The sequence below is a fragment of the Gobius niger genome (assembly GCF_951799975.1).
Source record: "Gobius niger genome assembly, chromosome: 5".
Taxonomy (NCBI): Eukaryota; Metazoa; Chordata; class Actinopteri; order Gobiiformes; family Gobiidae; genus Gobius; species Gobius niger.
Window position 1 is genome coordinate 14,904,869 of NC_136856.1, and position 18,646 is coordinate 14,923,514.

General features: G+C 40.0%; 1 protein-coding gene across 1 annotated transcript in view; it reads left to right on the forward strand.

Annotated features, from left to right (window-relative positions):
• Positions 1-18,646, forward strand: part of spock1 (SPARC (osteonectin), cwcv and kazal like domains proteoglycan 1) — a 116,109-nt gene that overhangs the window by 41,180 nt on the left and 56,283 nt on the right. The window contains exon 3 of the mRNA XM_079557461.1: positions 7,676-7,721. Coding sequence (XP_079413587.1) covers positions 7,676-7,721 — 46 coding nt within the window. The remainder of the gene's footprint in view (positions 1-7,675; positions 7,722-18,646) is intronic.

The window sequence follows — 18,646 nt, forward strand, 5'->3', positions numbered from 1 at the left end:
GGCCATAATAAATACAAAATCCTATGCATTTCATTTCATTTATTAATTTATTTCAATGGGACAATGTACATTAATGAACAGACAACTAGTGCTGTAAATATGCTGAATTCAGCTAATTTCCATCTGCAGTCCCATGAGGTAAAAGTATACCACCAACACAGAACATACACGAGTACTACAAAGCATGACATACAGTGCATGCATATACAAACAATACAGCATGTACAACAAGTCACCCCAACACCCCAACAACTAAAATTTCTCCTCCCTCACACTCACGCACGCAGACTTACTCATGGTAAAATCATGTCCTTGTGAACATAATTGCCTCCTAGTGGTCACAATTTTTCAGATTCAGACACTTTGCCACCTTGATCTCTGATTGAAACTGATTCTACCTCACTACATACAGTGGTGAGAAAAAGTAAGTACACTGTTTGGAATTTCACACATTTCTGCCTAAATTGGTCACTAAATGTGGTCTGATCTTCATCAAAATCACAGGAATGAACAGTGTCTGCTTAAACTAATACCACCCAAACATTTACATTTGATCATATTTTTATTGGCCATAGCATGTAAACATTCACAGAAGAGCGTGGAAGCAGTAAGTACACCACGTGAATCTCACTGAACTACAGCAGTTTTTTAAAGAGAAATTGTCCAAGATTCATCCTGATCATTGTGAGCGTCTGATCTGCAAATACAGAAAAGCAGTTACTGCTGCAAAAGCCAGCCAGCTATTTAATACAGGGGTTCACTTATTTATTACATGCATTTTGTGATGCATGGGTTTTTCTGCAAAACAGCGTGATAAACTTGTAAATTAATTTTTCTATTGATGATGTCATGTTGTCCAGGTCCTGAGGCAACAAAATAGCCCCACACCATGATTCTCCCTGCCCCATACTTCACAGTGAGCATAGGGTTTTGATGTTGCTGTTCCATTTTTCTTCCACACATGACGTTGAGTGTTCCTCCCAAACTATTCAACTTTGGATTGCGAAAGAGTTCTTGGACGCTCCACAGCACTACTGGCAAATATTCAGTGTACCGCTGGACCGAGGAACACGTCATGGAGGACAAATGGAACAGCACATCAACATCAAAACCCTCTGCTCACTGTGAATGTTTGTGTGGAATGTTGTGGCCAATAAAAATATGATCAAATGTAAATGTTTGGGTGGTATTAGTTTAAGCAGACACTGTTTAATCACTACAGTAATTTTGATGAAGATCAGACAACATTTAGTGACCAATTTACTTACTTTTTCTCGCCACTGTACATATTATGGCTGTTTGAAAATGTGGTCAGGAACTGCGATCTGGCAAGGTTCTAGCCATGAATAAAATTCACACAATACATTATTAATAGTGATCAGTTTGCACCAAGGACCCAGATTTGCATCCTCATCTGCTGACTGTGACAGCTGGATAGAGCTCTGCAGGCACCGCTTTGCCTGCCTTAATGTTAATGTGTGAACAAATGTGTGCAGAGGGGCACAGCACTCTCCAGTTAAGTGCAGGTTAGCACTGCAGAGAAAGGCTAATCCCTTCTCTGAATCAATCCTGGTCCCTCTTCACCTCTCTCCCGCCGGGATGTCCCACCGGGAGTCGTTATCTGATCACATCTCAGCACTGCACTTTAAACTGAAGAGAAACAGACCAATGCCCCCCGAACACAGCATTTTTCAGAGCAACTGGTCACAGAGAAGAACGAAAACAAATCAGATTTAATTTGTTGTAATTTTGAAGAAATGAAGACACTTTCCTTACAAATTCCAACTAAAAGTGTCTGTAATTGGAGAAATAAAATTAAACCATTGCGCAATACTATGGCTGAATGTATGAAATGGTTTATTCTAAATGTAAGTAAGCATGTCAGGTAAACTCACTGACTTATTCATCTTGAAATCGGAGGTTTCCCTGTGTGTTTATTGTTGTCGCTTTGCCCATTTTCACATGCTAAACCAGCCTCGAAATCCTAATGCGACAAACGCCACATTCGTGAAGGTGTTTTTATGCAGCCAATTAACCCTAATCAAATTTAAAAATGTGGAAAACAGAGGCACCGCAAAGAGCATCATGTACAGCTTTAGCATAAATCCTCACTCATTTCCAGAGAGCTGCTGCGCTACATATTAAACACTTCTAATTAGACCCAAAAACCTTAATTAAATCTACTTGCGCTGGAAAGTCGGTGCGGATGTGGCTTTTAGACTTGCGATGTTACAAATCTCAAGCCCGGCCCTGACAAATAATATAACGTCTAGGTTTTATCAGCCTGTAATCGCTTTGAAGGGGTTGAATGACATTGGGCAGTGTCACAGCGAGCTAAACAGCCAGTTAATGCTTTTGAGATGAGCGCAGTAAAATATTAATGGGGGCTTTGGGCATTGAAAAGGTCATCCCTCACACTCAGGCAGAATAATAAGTGTAAAGAAAAGAGTGGCGAGGCTTAAGAAATGGCACAAGGTTGAATCACATAGTAGCGAATATAATCCAATGAAGGTTTTTTGTTACTTCCACATAAGAGTACTCTTCATATTTGTTCTAAAAAAGTATTAAAAGATGTTTAAATGTCAGAACTTCCATAATATTTCCTGCCGCACCCAGTGAATGTCAATCTACACTGAACAAAGCTCTCATTTTTCATGTGGTGAACTCAAAGACATAAAACCTATTCCATGTACACAATAGACCCATTTCTCCAAAATACTGTTCACTAATCTGTGTTCGTGGGCACTTCTCCATAGTCAAGAGAATCCATCCCACCTCACAGGTGTGGCATCTAAAGATGTTGATTAGACGGCATGAATATTGCACCGGTGTGCCTTAGGTTGTCTACAAGAAAAGAACACTATGAAATGTTAAGTTTTGCTTCATTTGTGGGGTCTGTATTATTATATCTGGTGTGAATGTTGGTTCACTCTTCTTCAATGGCTGTGCGAAGTTGTTGGATACTGTCATACTGTATATTCCATTCCAGAGCATCCCCAACATACTCAGTGGGCTGCTTTGGGCTACGCACACTTCACAATGACTTCCGAGTGCATCCTCCGAAGGCACGAGAGAGGAAGGACCGCAACCTCCGGAGATCACACTCAGAATTCATGTGTGCATAGAGCCTATTGGTGACATGTCATTCAAAATTCCATCAATAAAATGCTCCTGTGTTCGTTGTCCATATCAACAACCTGATCAAAAATCAATGCACAGGAGATGTGAGGCAAATGGTGGTCCCACCAGACCCCCATGACAACCACCCACCCCCCACCCCAAAGCAAAACTGAACATTTGAGAATGTCATTTTATTATAGATTGTCAATATTCATGTAAAGCGCTTTGAGTGCCTAATGTATGTGGAAAAGCACTATATAAGTTGAGGCCGTTTACTATTTTCCACACCTGTGAGGTGGGGTGGATTCTCTTGATACAGGAAAAGTGCTCCCTAACCCAGATTTTGACCGATTTCAATCAATCAATCAATCAATCAAATTGTATTTGTATAGCACGCAACAACAACCAGAAGGTGCCCAGAGCACTTTCCAGGGTAAAAACAAGAATCACAGTAGACAACAATAAATACAAAAACACATAAAAACAGCAGTCGAGTCGGTGGCTATTTATCGAAAGCTTTTCTGAAAAGATGCGTCTTCAACTGTGATTTAAAAACACTCAACTCAGTGATGTTTCGAAGCTGTACCGGAAGTGCGTTCCGCAGCTTTGGGCCTTGCGCGGCAAACTCCAAACTCCAAACTTTTTGTATTTGAACTTGGGAGTGACAAGGGAGGTGTGTTCAGAGGAGCGCAGAAATGTGAAATGGTTCTACAGTATTGCAATTTAGTAAGACAGCAAAGTATCAATAAGTTTGCAAAGGAGTTTTTAGTTTTGATACAAGTTTAGTTATCAATTAGAATATGGGTCTTTATTAGGTTTGTTTTTTGTACCACATTTGATTTTCTTGCAGTCTGACATCTTGAGAATTGCACACTTTGCGTTATTGCGGTACTACTTTCACCAACGCTTTCTTTCTACTCTGTACAATTTGCTCCTAGACTGTCTCAAATTACATGTCACATCAAATCAGAGAGACAGATCCCATAAAGCAGGCGTTTGCGACTGTGTGCGTGCTTCATTCAAACACCTTCACAGTCAGGCTGAATGAATGAGTCGGGTGGAGCTCAGTATTCACAATGAGTAACACATGGCTTGTAATAGACCTGATAGACGTCTCATACTGTGCCATTATCTTTGACCTTTTGTTTCTCTCTCCTCTTTCTTCCTGGGCTCCTTGGCAAATGCTGAACAGGAAGCGGAGGTAAGACATTATTCATTTTAAGTATACTTTTTGGATAATTTGTTAAAGAAACATTTTAAATTAAAAAAAAAAGCGAAATCTCATCAAAAACATACCTGTGTTTCAAGCCGACAACGCATCTTGGAGTAAACTTTGGATTTTTAAATCTATGTTATATTTTCTCGCCAACAAAGTGCAAGATAGATGGTCTCCATGGTGACGTGTAAACAAGCAACAGCATCAACAGCGGCGTTTTTTCCTTCTTCTGCAAACTGCATTTGGAGTTTCTGTGTTCAACATCGTTTTACTTTTTTATTGGAGAGAGTCCTTAATGGCTTTGAAGGAAATAGCTTTTGTTTAAGTAAACAAACAGCAGATGAGCTAAAGACATTTGAGACCTACAAATTTCTTCTTGTGAAACACTAAAGAGGAACCTAGAGCCCCCCACACCTGCAGCTGAGTGGAGGCATCACAAGAGCAGCTACAGGAAACACAAAGGAGTTTAATGTACAGTTATACGGTTGTACAATGACAAATAATGCACTTACTTACTTACATACTAGCTATTTACTTACTAACTTACTTATTTACTGACCTACTTACTTACTCTTTTTTACTCACGTACTTACTTACTTATCTACTTACCTACTTACTTACTTATTTACTTACTTACTTACTTACTTATTTACTTACTTACTTACTTACTTATTTACTTACCTATTTACTTACTTATTTACTTACCTATTTACTTACTTATTTACTTACCTATTTACTTACTTATTTACTTACTTATTTACTAACTTACTTACTTACTTACTTACTTACAGTGATAAAGATGTGTTTGAGATTAATATCAAATACCTGGAAAAAGCATTACACCCCCTCTTTAATATTTATAATAACACTTTTCATGTGCACAAAAAGCCAATAGGTGACAGAAATGTGCCTCTGTGTCCATAGTAGTACCAAATACTGTTTACCAGATATAACGTTATTAAAAACAGTGTACTTTTCACTGCCCTGATGAAGACTAACTAAGTGGAAACGCGTTGGCGTAATAAAAAATATCTTCTAGGACCAGACGTGCCTCGGACGTTCTACTTTTCACAGTGTACTTTACAATTTGGCTTTAGAAAAGTAAAAGAAATATTTTATTGATATGAATTGTTCGGTTAATTCACTGCTTGTTCATACAGTAAGAGAATAATAAAATGGAAACAATAAATTAATTATTAGCTATTTTTCATTGTATTTTCCAGCCTCAAAGTTGGTAAAGGAGCAAATGATTTTGCATTTGTGATTGGGCTAATGCTTTGGTAGTGGTACTTCCACTTATATAGTCAAGTAGTTGTTATTTATTTATTTATTTATTTTTTAAATAGATTCAAAAAGGGTCTCAGTAAAATAATTGTCCCAATAGCAATGCAATGTAATGGCTGTTATGAAATCAGATGCAAACTATGATTAGCAATTTATTCACAGGGCTCTTTATTATAATAACGTGCATTTTTGAAAATATAAAGCAGCTTTCTTCTTATCCACTACAGACGCACTGATTTGTATGTAAAGGTAAAGAATTAATCAAAAGATGGTCCCATGTGGATCTCTGAGTCTTCTGTTCAGTGTGCACAGTACAATGTAAGACTGATAATGGAATATTTACAGCTTAGAATAAAAGATAAGTGCAACCTATGAATTACTTTTAATAGCATCGTACTTGAGCAAATGTTGAACACTTCAGCTAGAACGCTGCAATAATTACTTCCTATTCTTACATCCGTCTTAGTGCTTCTACGGCTATAAAGGCCTTTTCTAATAGAGATATTTAATGGAGAGAGATGATGGACATAAAATGAGCCAGAGTGAAGTCCGAGCCCTGGGGAGGCACTTAATAAGGCGTGAGCTGCTGTAACTTTATGTCAGCTAATGTGTCCGAAGCTTTCATTTAGAGACGTGGGTCGGCACGAGCAGATCAGATGTCCGTTTCCTTTGGTTAACGCTATGTTGCCAGCCTCACGCTCACACATATACTGGCTGTAAATGAACGGAGAGCAATCAATATGAGGGCAAACAATTCCGATTATTTTCCCCATCGCCCAGAGCAAATTTGTACATATTGTTGCTTAATTGTTGTTTTTGAGCAAGAAATTGAGATGCATTCATTTTTGTCAATATCGCCCATGTTGCCTGCTGTCTGTGTGCCCTCTGCCACGCGTTGAATAATGAAAGAGCTGGAGATCCTGCAGGTTTGAGGCCCGCCTGTGCCACTGACACTGCCACGCTCCCCGCTGACACGCATATGCTCCCACTCCACGCCTGCTTCAGATGCAGACTGCTCCGCTAGTCTGTGACAGTGGGAAGAGCCCCTCTCCAGCGCAATAAACATACACATGTATCCAAGTGGCCAATGGTGAATGCATAATGCGCGTGTGCTCAAGAGCTGACCTTTTGGGGGGAGGATCTTTTCTGCGTATGGACGAATTTATATTGAAATCCACAACATCTTTAGTGCTGTCCTGCGTATAATTATGGTTCTTGATTCGCGCCATTGCCCCTGCCTTTGTTAACTACAGCTTCACGGACTGTTGACCACAAAATGGGTCAGTAAATGGCTAACCTGCCTACCCAATGCCTGTAAATAAAATAATGGAGCGTAATTACACGGCACATTAAGTAGTAATTAATGTAAAGACCCAATAAATACTTTTCAACCAGGAATTGAAATATCAGTGGCCCAAATGGGACAAAAATTGATGTCAGGTACGCTTGTGCATGGGATACCTGCTTCTAAACTCGAGTCTCACAGATCTCACATGGTTCGTTTCTGCACATCATGTCCTGATAAGTTCATGTTCTCATTAGATGTAAACAGAAGCACCATTTCTTCACATTAAATTGTCATTGACGCGGTGAACCCCTTTTGTTTTAAAGTAGCATGGCTCATGAGGCGTAACTTTGAATGTGCGGAGGGTTGGTTTGGGCAGGTAAATTGAAGCCCATTTTTTTAAGGTTGGGTGGGTCGGATTTTTATCATGGCTGGGTTAAAAAAAAAAAAAAAAAAGCTGATCCACGCATCTTTAACATGTTATGGCTGCTACATCTATCCAACTTTGCCCCAAGGCAGCTCTGGCAACATAGATTTCTCTCACTAAAAAACTAAAATCCTTTATGACCATCATTTCACACTTTTTCTACTCCAGCATAATACAGGATTCTCTGGTGACCTATATTGAAAGCCTCTTCGCGTCATTTCCTTTAGTTCATCAAGTGAAGACGGCTTCACTTCAGTGTTTCATTTTTGCTCCCTCGCCTTTGTAAAATAATTCAATCATGTGCTCTGTGTGAAGTTACGTTTGTGTGTGTGTTTCCACTCAGGATGACTACTTCAAAAGCTGGGCTCCCGCCAAGTCTCTCGATCAAGGTGAGTCCTGCTGCTTGTGTTGTTTACATTAGAGCTGGTATACGGCTTGTTAGTGCTCACCAGTATGTGGGAGATCAAAGCTGTGGTACAAAAGTTACTACACGTTAACAAAGATTTTTGGCTTTCATGACCCGCATTGTGTTTTATTTACCCTTTAGTCCTAGTTTATAGACTATGAAACTCATTGCTCCAGCAGTCCTTTCAAGGTGCTGCAAAAATGTACCTCCCGCTGCTCCCTTCTGAACAGTGCGAGCTGGTCTGTTTTCAACCCTGGGTGCTGTATAATTTTGGACTCACAGTGACAACAGTGCTCCTGTTTCTTGCTCTGGTTTAGTTCAGGTTGACGCTGTATTTTAGACTTAGGAAATTTCACATGAGTAAATGTTTCCTTAACCACTTGTGAATTTGGAACTTCTTGACTAATCTCAATTCATGGAACACGCGGCAGTCTTCCTCCTCTACCCCCAGTGAGCTTGTGCTGGCTTGTGTTTGCATATCTGGAGCAGTAACTGTAACTCTTTAGAGGGAGACTTGCTGAGCACAAGTTTATCTGGGCCAGCGCCTTGTGAAAAGCGCCTAATGAGAACAGCCTCAACTGCGTGGAGTCCTGCTGCTTCTTCAGAGGCGACGAAAGACAAAGGAAAACTCACAGACAAGCGTTCATACAAGTATACCTTATGTATCTGGGGTGCAGCCTCTGACGGCTCTGGCACTTCTAGATGATAGATTACATTTTGAAGTAGGGCTTCGCAATATTTCCCTGTATTTTTATTGTTTTAGCAACAATGGCAATGTTCTCATTTCAAGTTGTAAATGAATTGACTCCTATCTCACAGAGTTTTGGTAACTTTATGAAACTAGATGTTAGTGTTATGAGAAAATAAGCTTTATTTGTGTGGCATTATTCACAGACACAAAATGCTTCACCGTATTGTGTTTTGTGACATAATGAGAATTGCATGTTTTTAGTTTTTTGTTAATGTAGGTTTTTTTTTATTGAAACAAGAAACTTCTACTGAGATTCTGAATCTCTTTTTTAGCAGAGTGCTGGCACCAGTGGGACACCGTTGTACAAGTTTTTAGAGGTGGGAAAACGTACGCAGACAGGGGAGAACATGCAAACTCCACACAGAAAGGCCAGGGATTGAACTTCTTGTTGTGGGGCAAACGTACTGACCGCTGTGCCACCACATTTTCTTCATCAACAAATTGCAGATCCTGTGCTCCTAAACTCATGCAGCTCTTTCTGTAGTTGCCATGTGCTATAGTTCACTGGTGACCATATAGGGACATGCGATCCATCTATTTAAGGGGCACTTTGAGTGGTACTCCCTGCAGGGAAGCACAGAAAGGGCAGAAAAAGACAGAGTTTGAGTATTGTGCTTTTTGCAGCGTGCTGTGCTGCAGTGATGCACTCGCCCTGCATGGTAACTGCACTGAGAAAAATAAAACATTGGCTTAATCTGCAAATTGTTTAGAAATCATTTACATCCGCATTTTACTAGTTGTTCATAATGATATATATTCATTAGTCCAATTATAAATGTTTCATCTGTAACTGTGAACATTTTAAATTGGTTCAACAAAAAAATGTTCCTGACTTGAATGTTCAAAGGTTAATTGAGTCAATTTAAAACTCTTCATTAGCAGATATGAGCCAATTTAAATTTTTTCATTGAACCAATGTACTTTTAATGGCTTAATCAATGCCATTTATTGATTTCATTTAAATTGATTAATTTCATTAAAACACATTTGGATTAATTTACTTTTTTATTGCCAAAGACATTGTATGTACAAATGCAAATTGCAATATTTTGTAATATGAGTAATGTAGGTACACAAACATTTCATACTTTCTAATTTTTCAATTCTTGGCTCAAGGTTCAAAAGCTGGTTAAACATTTTGAGAAAAAGTGTTAAAACTGTAGTATAATGTATTTAGCCACATTGTTATGCATTTTCAAACACTTTCACAGCAAAACTGGATGAACAAGAATTTTCCAAAAAACAACAACTGTGCAGCCAAGGTACAGCATACTAATCACTGCATCAGTCTCCCTGTGATCCGTGTTCATTTCTTGTTATCCAGTCCCATGAGTACCTTCAGGATGAATTCAACTGTGCGTTCACATTTCTTTGGGTACTTCATGTTGAGGCGTTATGAGTCCGAATTGCAAAGTCTTGAACCATTGAATGCAGATCTGTCACAATCTTCACGATGGGTGTTACGACGACTGCTATCGGCTCTTCCTCCACACGGAAATCTTGCTGAATCTGCAAAACATGAGTGGAATAACACATATTAGAATTTACAAATAATGCAATGATTTTCATGGTCGGGTCTAAACCCGGCTAAACTAAGCCTTAACCAGGTCAAACAGAGTCTGAATGAGCCACTGGTATTTTAACTTTGTAATTACAGTATGAGGGTTTTGTAAATAACAACAGCTGTAGATAAAACTGAAAATACATGTATTATAGGGGAGCTCTGAGAAAGTATGTAAGTAAGTATGTCCGCTCTCAAAATACCCAAATCAGTAATAAATGTGCACTTCATGTTAAACACAAACCAGAATCTTACAATATTTGAAATGTTGTTCATCTTCTCCTTCTATGAAAAAGCCTGATTTCCCCCATTTTGTAAAGTAAAGTTAGAAAATGATACATTCCTATGGTATTTCTTAATTAAAATATAAAGAAGCATATATATACACCAATTTTAGACAAAAGGACTGGCTCCAGTATTTACATGATATTGATCTTTTGCAAAATTTTAGGTATTGCACAGTACTACAAGAGAACTAATTTTAGTTTTTGGGTAAAATAAAACCATATTTCTCCTGCAACTCTAATATCGTCAGCTTTCAGTTCATTTTCTAATATTTGTTCAATACCCTTGTTCATTTATATGTTTCTTTGAAAGGGACAGTTCAAGAAAACATTGCCAACTCAGTGGCCGATGTTATGTACATAACATCCAAAGGCTTATTTGCAGATTTTTTTCAAATGCATTATAGTACATGATTGGCTCTATATGAGGGACTTCTGACTAGATTCTCCGAGAGTCGCTGCTCTTCCTCTCCCGTTATTTCCTTGTCGGGGATTAGCAGTGTCTCGTCCAAATTAATGAAAAGCTCTAGATTCCATGGACAGTGAATTACCCATGAACAGTTGAAGGTACATGTTAAAAACATTATGTTGGATGTAAATACTTGACCGAAGAAAAAAGTTAGCCCTTAGCTTGAGGACAAAAACATCTACCACGATGGAACACTGATGTGTCCTTCAGTGAAGCCTTTACATCCAGTATGATGTTTACAACCTGCCATGTAATCTAGTACTATTCATTTATTTGGATGAGACACTGTTAATCCTCCATAGGGAAATAATGGGAGAGGAAGAGCAGTGCCTCCCAGAGAGTCCAGTCTGAAGTCACGTGTCACTTGTGTGATTAGAGCCCATTGTAAGCTCGCACACTTGTCAAAAAAGATCCATTTATTGGCTCTGATCAAATGTTAAACTACAAGATGCACATATGTTATGTAGGCCATTGATCAGGAACCCAGAGAACCAATAAAGAACCAATCAAATAGAGAAATGATTGATAGCATTGATGTTGCTCAAATCTGAACAGTTAAGTTTTGTAAATTATGTAAAATTGGCGGTTGTTAATACCATACCTAATATAATAAGAGATTTTACAGCTAAGAGCACAAGCACTACAAAGACATGGTTATTTTCAAGCCCAGTCATACCTGATGTTCTTTAAATGCGCGTCCACTGGAACAGCATCACTAACTTCAGTACACATGGTGTGTACCTGCATCCAGTGTACCGCTCATGGAAGCCTGTAAGATAATTATTTAACTGTAAACAAGTATGTACAGACATTGTAGTAATTTAAATATATAGATATATTCTTGAAAATGTGCTGGTACAATAAGGTTGCATAACATTATGCCTTTCAAATAATGCATAGACCTACCTCCTCAAATGGAGATGACCAGCAAACAGGTGTCCTCGTCCTAGTGCTGGTGTCGGGGACGGCTCCTGTGCAGATGAGACACAGAAAAATACATTACTTAACTGTAAATGGTCTCATTTTTTCAGCAAATTTAACACTAAAATGCATATAGTCTTGTGAATGTAATAAATAAGTTAAGAAAAAAAGGACAACGCATATTCATGCTAAAATTACAAAAAGTACACAATAAAGAAGAGCTGAACATTTATTACATTTGCTTGGTTCAGCTTTTTGAACAAATTATTTTACAAATGACTTTTTATGACTTTTTTATGACAATCACTTTTGGAAGTTGGGTCAAACATTTTCTGTCCTTTAATTGTAATTACAGGTCATATAATAGTGTTTCAACGCGATCTCCTCGTTTAGGGGCTCGTCTGCCCCTAAACAGTTTATTATTTCATTCATGCTGCTCACTTTGAGCTCCCTGTGGGGCGGCAGCAGCGGTGGAGGTGACCGGGGCGGAGGAGGCAGTGGGCGCGGGGATGTCGCTGCCGTTCGGAGGCGGCCAAGAGCGGAGTGGAGCTGAGCGAACAGGTGGAAGATGTTTCGTGTCGGGGCGCCTGTAGCCGCCGCATCACTCACCGACCCCGCGCACCTTTCCTCTCCCATGGCCCGGGAGAGCTGGTGCTGGGAACGTTCGGCCGCGCTCACTCGCTGTTTCCCCAGAGCCGCGCGCTTAAACCCTTTCCCCGCAGGCCGCGCTCACGTCCTGGTCTGTCCCGGTGCCACTCCTCTCTCCGCCCCACTCCAGCACTCACACTTGTTTCGCAAAATAAGCATGCACAACTTAAGCGCGAAGAGGAATAATAAAGAAAAAGAGTTCATGGTCTCTACAGGGACTTGGCTCCGCTCGGCTCCCGTCGTTCTCAGTGAAGAGACGAACAAAGACTCGATTCGTTCGTGAACGTCACATCACTGGTTTAAGCGCTTGCAAAACACGTTAAGGAATAATATTCATGTCAGCTTAAAGCACAGTAAAGGTAGATAGTATTTATTTTATGGGAGTTGCATTTCAAAGTCCAGGCGATGTCACGACACAAAATGGCGGCTGTGCTTAACCCTCCTAAGTTAGTGTAATATCTAAATCATAAGGGTGCAATTGGTCAAAAATAAAACCTTCAACCTAATACTCATAGCCTACAATATTTTAGAGATTTGATGCACAATCAATTTATTCAGTTTCAGTGCCAAAACATGTTCAATTAAAATTCAACTTAAGGAGAATTCTATCTGACGCCTCTGTGCATACATACAGGACACATTTATTAAGTTTACAAGTCTAAATATGCTTTTAACTTACCTTTTCTCGCTGTAAAGTTCCAACAGTGGGTCTGGCTAGATCTTGAGTGAAAAGGTCTTGGCCACATTTGAAATCTGGAACACGTGGTGTGTCATCTTCTTCAGCGTTAATTGGTAGAGTCAAGTGCTGCGGTTGTCAGTGCTGCCCCCTGTGTTCGATGGCTCGACGAACGATTGTTCATTAGATCAATTAACTTTTATAAATAACTGTCAATTTGCAATAGACCATTGGATGTACATACAAAAATGTATCAAAACACAATGTTCAATCTATATGGTTTTAATTGGACTAACCAATTTGATTTTCTTTATTTAAGCCAATAGCAAAGAACATATTGAATCAACAACAGCAGTGTTTCACTTTTTTCAGTGTGCTGGCCTGGTGCAGAGCCCTGTGCTCTCTGCTGCTGTACTCCCACACACACTGCTGTCCAGACAGCCAAATCACCTGACAACAAATAATAACAGGGGTGTTTGTGGAAACAACAGGCTTTATTTATGTTGACCTGTGTTTTGATCATTCTTTCATAAAGTAACCCTTCATTTACTTTGAAGGTTGGAGAAAGCACTAAGTCCTGTTCAATGAAGGAACTGATGCCAAATCCAGAGATTGGCAGATTATTTACTGTGGCCCAGTGGTTCTTCAGGTGGCACTCAGTCAACTTTATACATTTTAAATAGCGATCATTTATTTTATGTTTTTGTTATACATTGAAGTTGTGTTTCTGCTTTAGACATGGTTTATATCCAATTCAAACATAATTTAGTCCTATTTTGACCTGTTTAATTGTCGGCCTTTTTTCGACCTGTTTTGTCCTAATTTGATCTCACTCTCGGCCGGCTGGTACTTAAAAGGTCAAATGTTTAATGAGGTGGTATTTGGTGTGAAATTTTGAGAACCACTCCTGTAACCGATTAAAATTAAGACCCAGATATTGAGCCACAAAGTTGGCAATTGTAATTCATTGTCCACCATTGTTGCCATATCTCAAAACGGTATGACTCACAAAATGTTTCTATAAACAGTTTTCAACATGATTTCCTTTCACTGACTACTTTGGCAGATGATTGGCTGTCCCCCTTTGGGAAGCTAATCCACTCCCTTGATAACAATTAACATCTCCCTTTGTACCATCTAATTGAAAACCCCATGCAATCACAAATGTCTTGTTGATGTTGCGAGTGAGTGAAACAAATTCCTATGTGGTATGTCCATCTCCTGGGAGCTTTCCCGTCACAATCAACTCGTGTTGTGCAGCTCTGGTTTGTTGGAAACACAAAACATCAGTAAACTGACAGGATTAGGGTTTTTCTGTTTAGATTGTCTTATTCTTTTTTAACGCATATTTAGCATGTCTTTATGGCATGCAATTGAAGTGTGTAGTAATTGTGTTCTTACAAAAAGGAGACAGTGGGCCCACACATCACTTCGGACTATTATGTAAATTAAGTGGATTTTCAATATGGAATGTGTAGGAGTGGTGCAGACTGTCATTTATGTATTCAGGCAAAAGTACTGTGCAACAAGACTCTGCCAGTCTCACAAGAACAGTAAATAATGTGGGAGATTATCTTGACTCAATATTGCAAACAAAGTAGGTCCATCTGACCTATAAATACCATAAATAATTGTCACTAAGGCTGCACAATTGTCTTCCCTAGTTATTGGTATGACAGTACGAGGTGATGCAGTATCTATAGCAAGCCGTAATATCACTGAGGTCTACCTTCTACCTTCTGATATGACAGATATTTCTTAGCTTATAGCAGGCCTCTTTACTTTTTTTCCCTGGGCCAGATTTGTGGTCATTGGGTCATTGGCCACTGGGCCGGTCAGTTGGTGAGCCTCCCACCGCCACCAAACTGTTTCATATTTTTGGGATAAATAAATGAGAAATTCATTATGATCACTGCTTTAATAGTATAGAATTGGGCTTAAACACAAAGGTTTTATTATATTCCAGCATTTTAAGGCTTTAAAAAAAACTTTGCAATAACAGATTAATACAGAATAATAAAGAGCCAATAATAAACTAGGACTACTCAGAACTAAACCAGGATTAAGCCAGGGCAAAACCATCCAATGTCAGGGCTAAAGGCCTATTCATACTTCACAAGACGCAAGAACTTTGTTCTTGTTCTTGAGGCAAAAAGAACGAGAACAAAGTTCGTCTGGGCTCTGACATTTCATACTCCACTAGACGTGTTGCTGCCGAACTGCCATGCCCACTTTTTCCGCAGCCAAAACAAACAAGGAATGACCGAAATTTACCTAGCCATTTGAGTTCAAACTATTATAAAATGTAGCAAAATGCAAACATTTTAAACATTGACTTCATGATTAGCACACATCTCCCGCTGGTATATTACGATTACAGCTTACCTCTGTGTCACTCGGTAAAATCATGTTGGTTTACATCTGTGTAGCTCTCCGTACAGGCAGTGTCCATCCAAGAACCTTCATTGAACATGTTTGTTGATGTTTCCCGGTGTTTGATGACGGGGTCTAAGGGCTTTGTATCCACAAGCCTGACCACTTTTTTTTTATCACTCGCTTCTTACACGCAGGTAGCACCAGGCTCTTCTGCGTTCCTCTTAATCTTCGTCGGTGTTGGAAGTAAACATTGGATTCTCGCTTCCCGCTTCTGCCAAAATAACCCCGCCCACAAAAAATCCAGCCAATCACAGCCAGAGTTCTCGCAGCTCTGCCGAACAAAGTTATGCTGGGCCGAAGTGTCAGCAAGAGCTTCAAGAACAAAATGACGTAATTTTGTTCTCGCAGCTCTGGGTGCGTCTTGTGGAGTATGAATAGGCCTTAAGGCAGGACTAAATCACTTCTAAACCAGGCCAAAGGCCTAATACAGATTAAGAGAGTTACATGTAAGGACCAACTGAACCAAGACCAGTGCTTCACAAACAACATGACTTAAACTCCTGCTCAGCCACTGCTCCTCACAGCTGAACGGACAGAGGACTGACCAACAGCTGAGCCTCTGTTTGGTCCAGACCTCGTGCTTTATGAAAAAAAGTGAAAGAAGCGTTCCTTGGAGATGGCGCGCTCATCCACATATTCAGCCTCTCTTTTACCCGTCAACTTGCACCAAATTAATGATTCCGATGTTATTTGACTAAGTTAGAGCCCAGACAGCGAGGTTTAGCCTGTTGACCGGCTGAACACGAGTGCTAGCCAGTGCAGTGCAGTTTTCCAAAACTCACGCCCCACTAGCTTCATCGCCTTACAAACATCCACAACTGAACTGGTGTTCCTTACCTGAAAGTAGCTGGTCAAGCCCTTTGGCTTTGACCAACAGGTTGTCCATCTGCCGCAGATCGCGAAGAGTCCTGCTTCTGCTCCAAAAACTCCAAAAACATGATGCGCACTGTCCTTGTGCTTCGGTTTGATAAAACCTGTCAGTCCATTCCACGATAAGCCTCCTGTTTTCTTAGTTTATCCGTCTTACACCGTTTTACAAAGCCATGCTTTCATTTGAGCCCGCGCTACAGGAGATGATGCTAGCAAAGCCACAGGCACACATGAGAAAGAAATGAGGCCCAAATTTAATTGTTTGGTGGGCTGGAACTGGCCCACGGGCCGCCTATTGAGTAGGCAAAAAAAGTTTAGTTTAGTCTTGGACACAATTTTCTTCATTTCCTTATTACAGCCTTGGTCTGGTCCTAAATTTATATTTTTTTAGTCTTGTTTTCACATAGTTTGCTGGCAAAACAATTTTTTTGTGTAAATTTAATGATTCACATAGGTAGGTTTAGTGTCTTGCCCAAGGACACACAGCTGTGTACAGTGGCGGGAGCTTGGATTAAGAACGCTCTACCAACTGAGCTACAGCTGCCCTAGTTTACTTGTTGACATAATGTTTTTTTTTAATGTAAAACAAGCTCTCATGAGCGAAATTACAACTTTTTCAGATCTTTAGTCAAGATCGTATATTGGAGAGTTATCCTTTAACTGGGAAGGCACTGTCCTTCCATGTTGTGTACATCAAATGAAGGATGGCCGTGAACAATGGCTGAGTGTGTGTAATAGATATGAACACAGTGAGGCTGCTGCTGGCCTGCATACACATGATTATTATTTCAGCAGCTCGGACTCCCCATAGTCCCTCCTTGTAATTCTTTCATCTTCTTCTGTTTTCGCAGCGGGGTCTCCCTTGTAAAGCCTCACTGGCATAGATTTTAAAGTTAGATGGGGCTTTTTATATTCTCCATAAAGAACATTTTGAGTACATTCTCTCAGTTCATAAGGGATCTAATCGGCTGATGAGTATTTGCTGAACAGATGTGAGAATACATCTGTTCAGAGAGTTTTGAAACTGAAAATAAATCATTTGGGTAGAGAGATCGACAGAACTCGTAGTTTTTTTTTGACAGGACATTGTAAAACATCTCAAGATCTCATTACGATGCTTTATATTGTACCTCTTGCTTTTCTGCTTCCCTTCATACAGTGTTTCGCATATTTATTCTTCTATACAAGTTTTGCACTGAATCCGCTTCCTGACCCTTTATCAAGATTAGATTAATGGAGTTACTATCACAATATTAGCGGTTGCAATGTCCACAAAGTAACAAGGTCAAGGTCAAGGTCAAATTTATTTATAGAGCACATTTACAAACAGCAGCCACTGCCCCAAAGTGCTGTACAGATACATAAAATAAAACAATCAACATTTAATACAAATAGAATAATAAAATCAACATGAGAAAAATGCTCAGCTCAGCTCGTGCCGAAGGCCAGTGCAAAAAAGTGAGTCTTCAGCGAGCGCTTGAAACTCTCCAAAGATGTCGCAGTTCTAATGTGTAAAGGGAGAGAATTCCACAATTTAGGGCCGGCTACAAGCCAGATGATGTCACAAAGTCGATACTATTGTATGGCAGTCATGATGGCAGTCCACTTCCCCGTGCACGACATAACAGCCCATTTCAGATGATGTGTCCTGACCTTGTTTCCATGGTGACAGCTCTATGACCCCTGGGTTTGTCTGGTTAATCTTTCGGGCCGCGTTACATGGTGTGTGTCTTTAGAGATTGCAGCAGCGTGAGGAGGTAGAAGTGCGGGGGTGACACTGGCCTGAGTCCCGACCGGAGCGGTGCTCACTGTTCACTGTGGGAGGATCAGACCGACATCAGCTGCGCTCTGAGCCAGGACTCAACCAGGGCTGAGGCAATTTACTACAAAAAATGCCACTGCAGCATGAGATTATTACATTCAAAATTAGACATGCAGAAGGAGAAGCTGAATATTACAGTGGTACTAATAACTCTCCTGGGAAAGCTTGTCTCTTCCACTTCCTCTTATACTGACAAAAGGATGTCCTGGTTGAGCCATACGGTGAGAATCTGTGGGTGGACCCTGCAGTACAAGCCCTGAGAGTTCCTGTTGTGAGCGAAAGGTTCTGTCTGAGGAGTATCGGAATCAATGTTGGATTAACCGACCCTTAATAATGTAAGTGTAAATAGTTTGCCAGATACCTCTGTGTTCATAAATGTCAAGTGTTTTTGTTGTGAAGCTAATGGCTAATTCTCAGCCCATGAATCAAACCTTTTTGCTACTGGGGTTTGAGTGTCTGCCGATATCCGA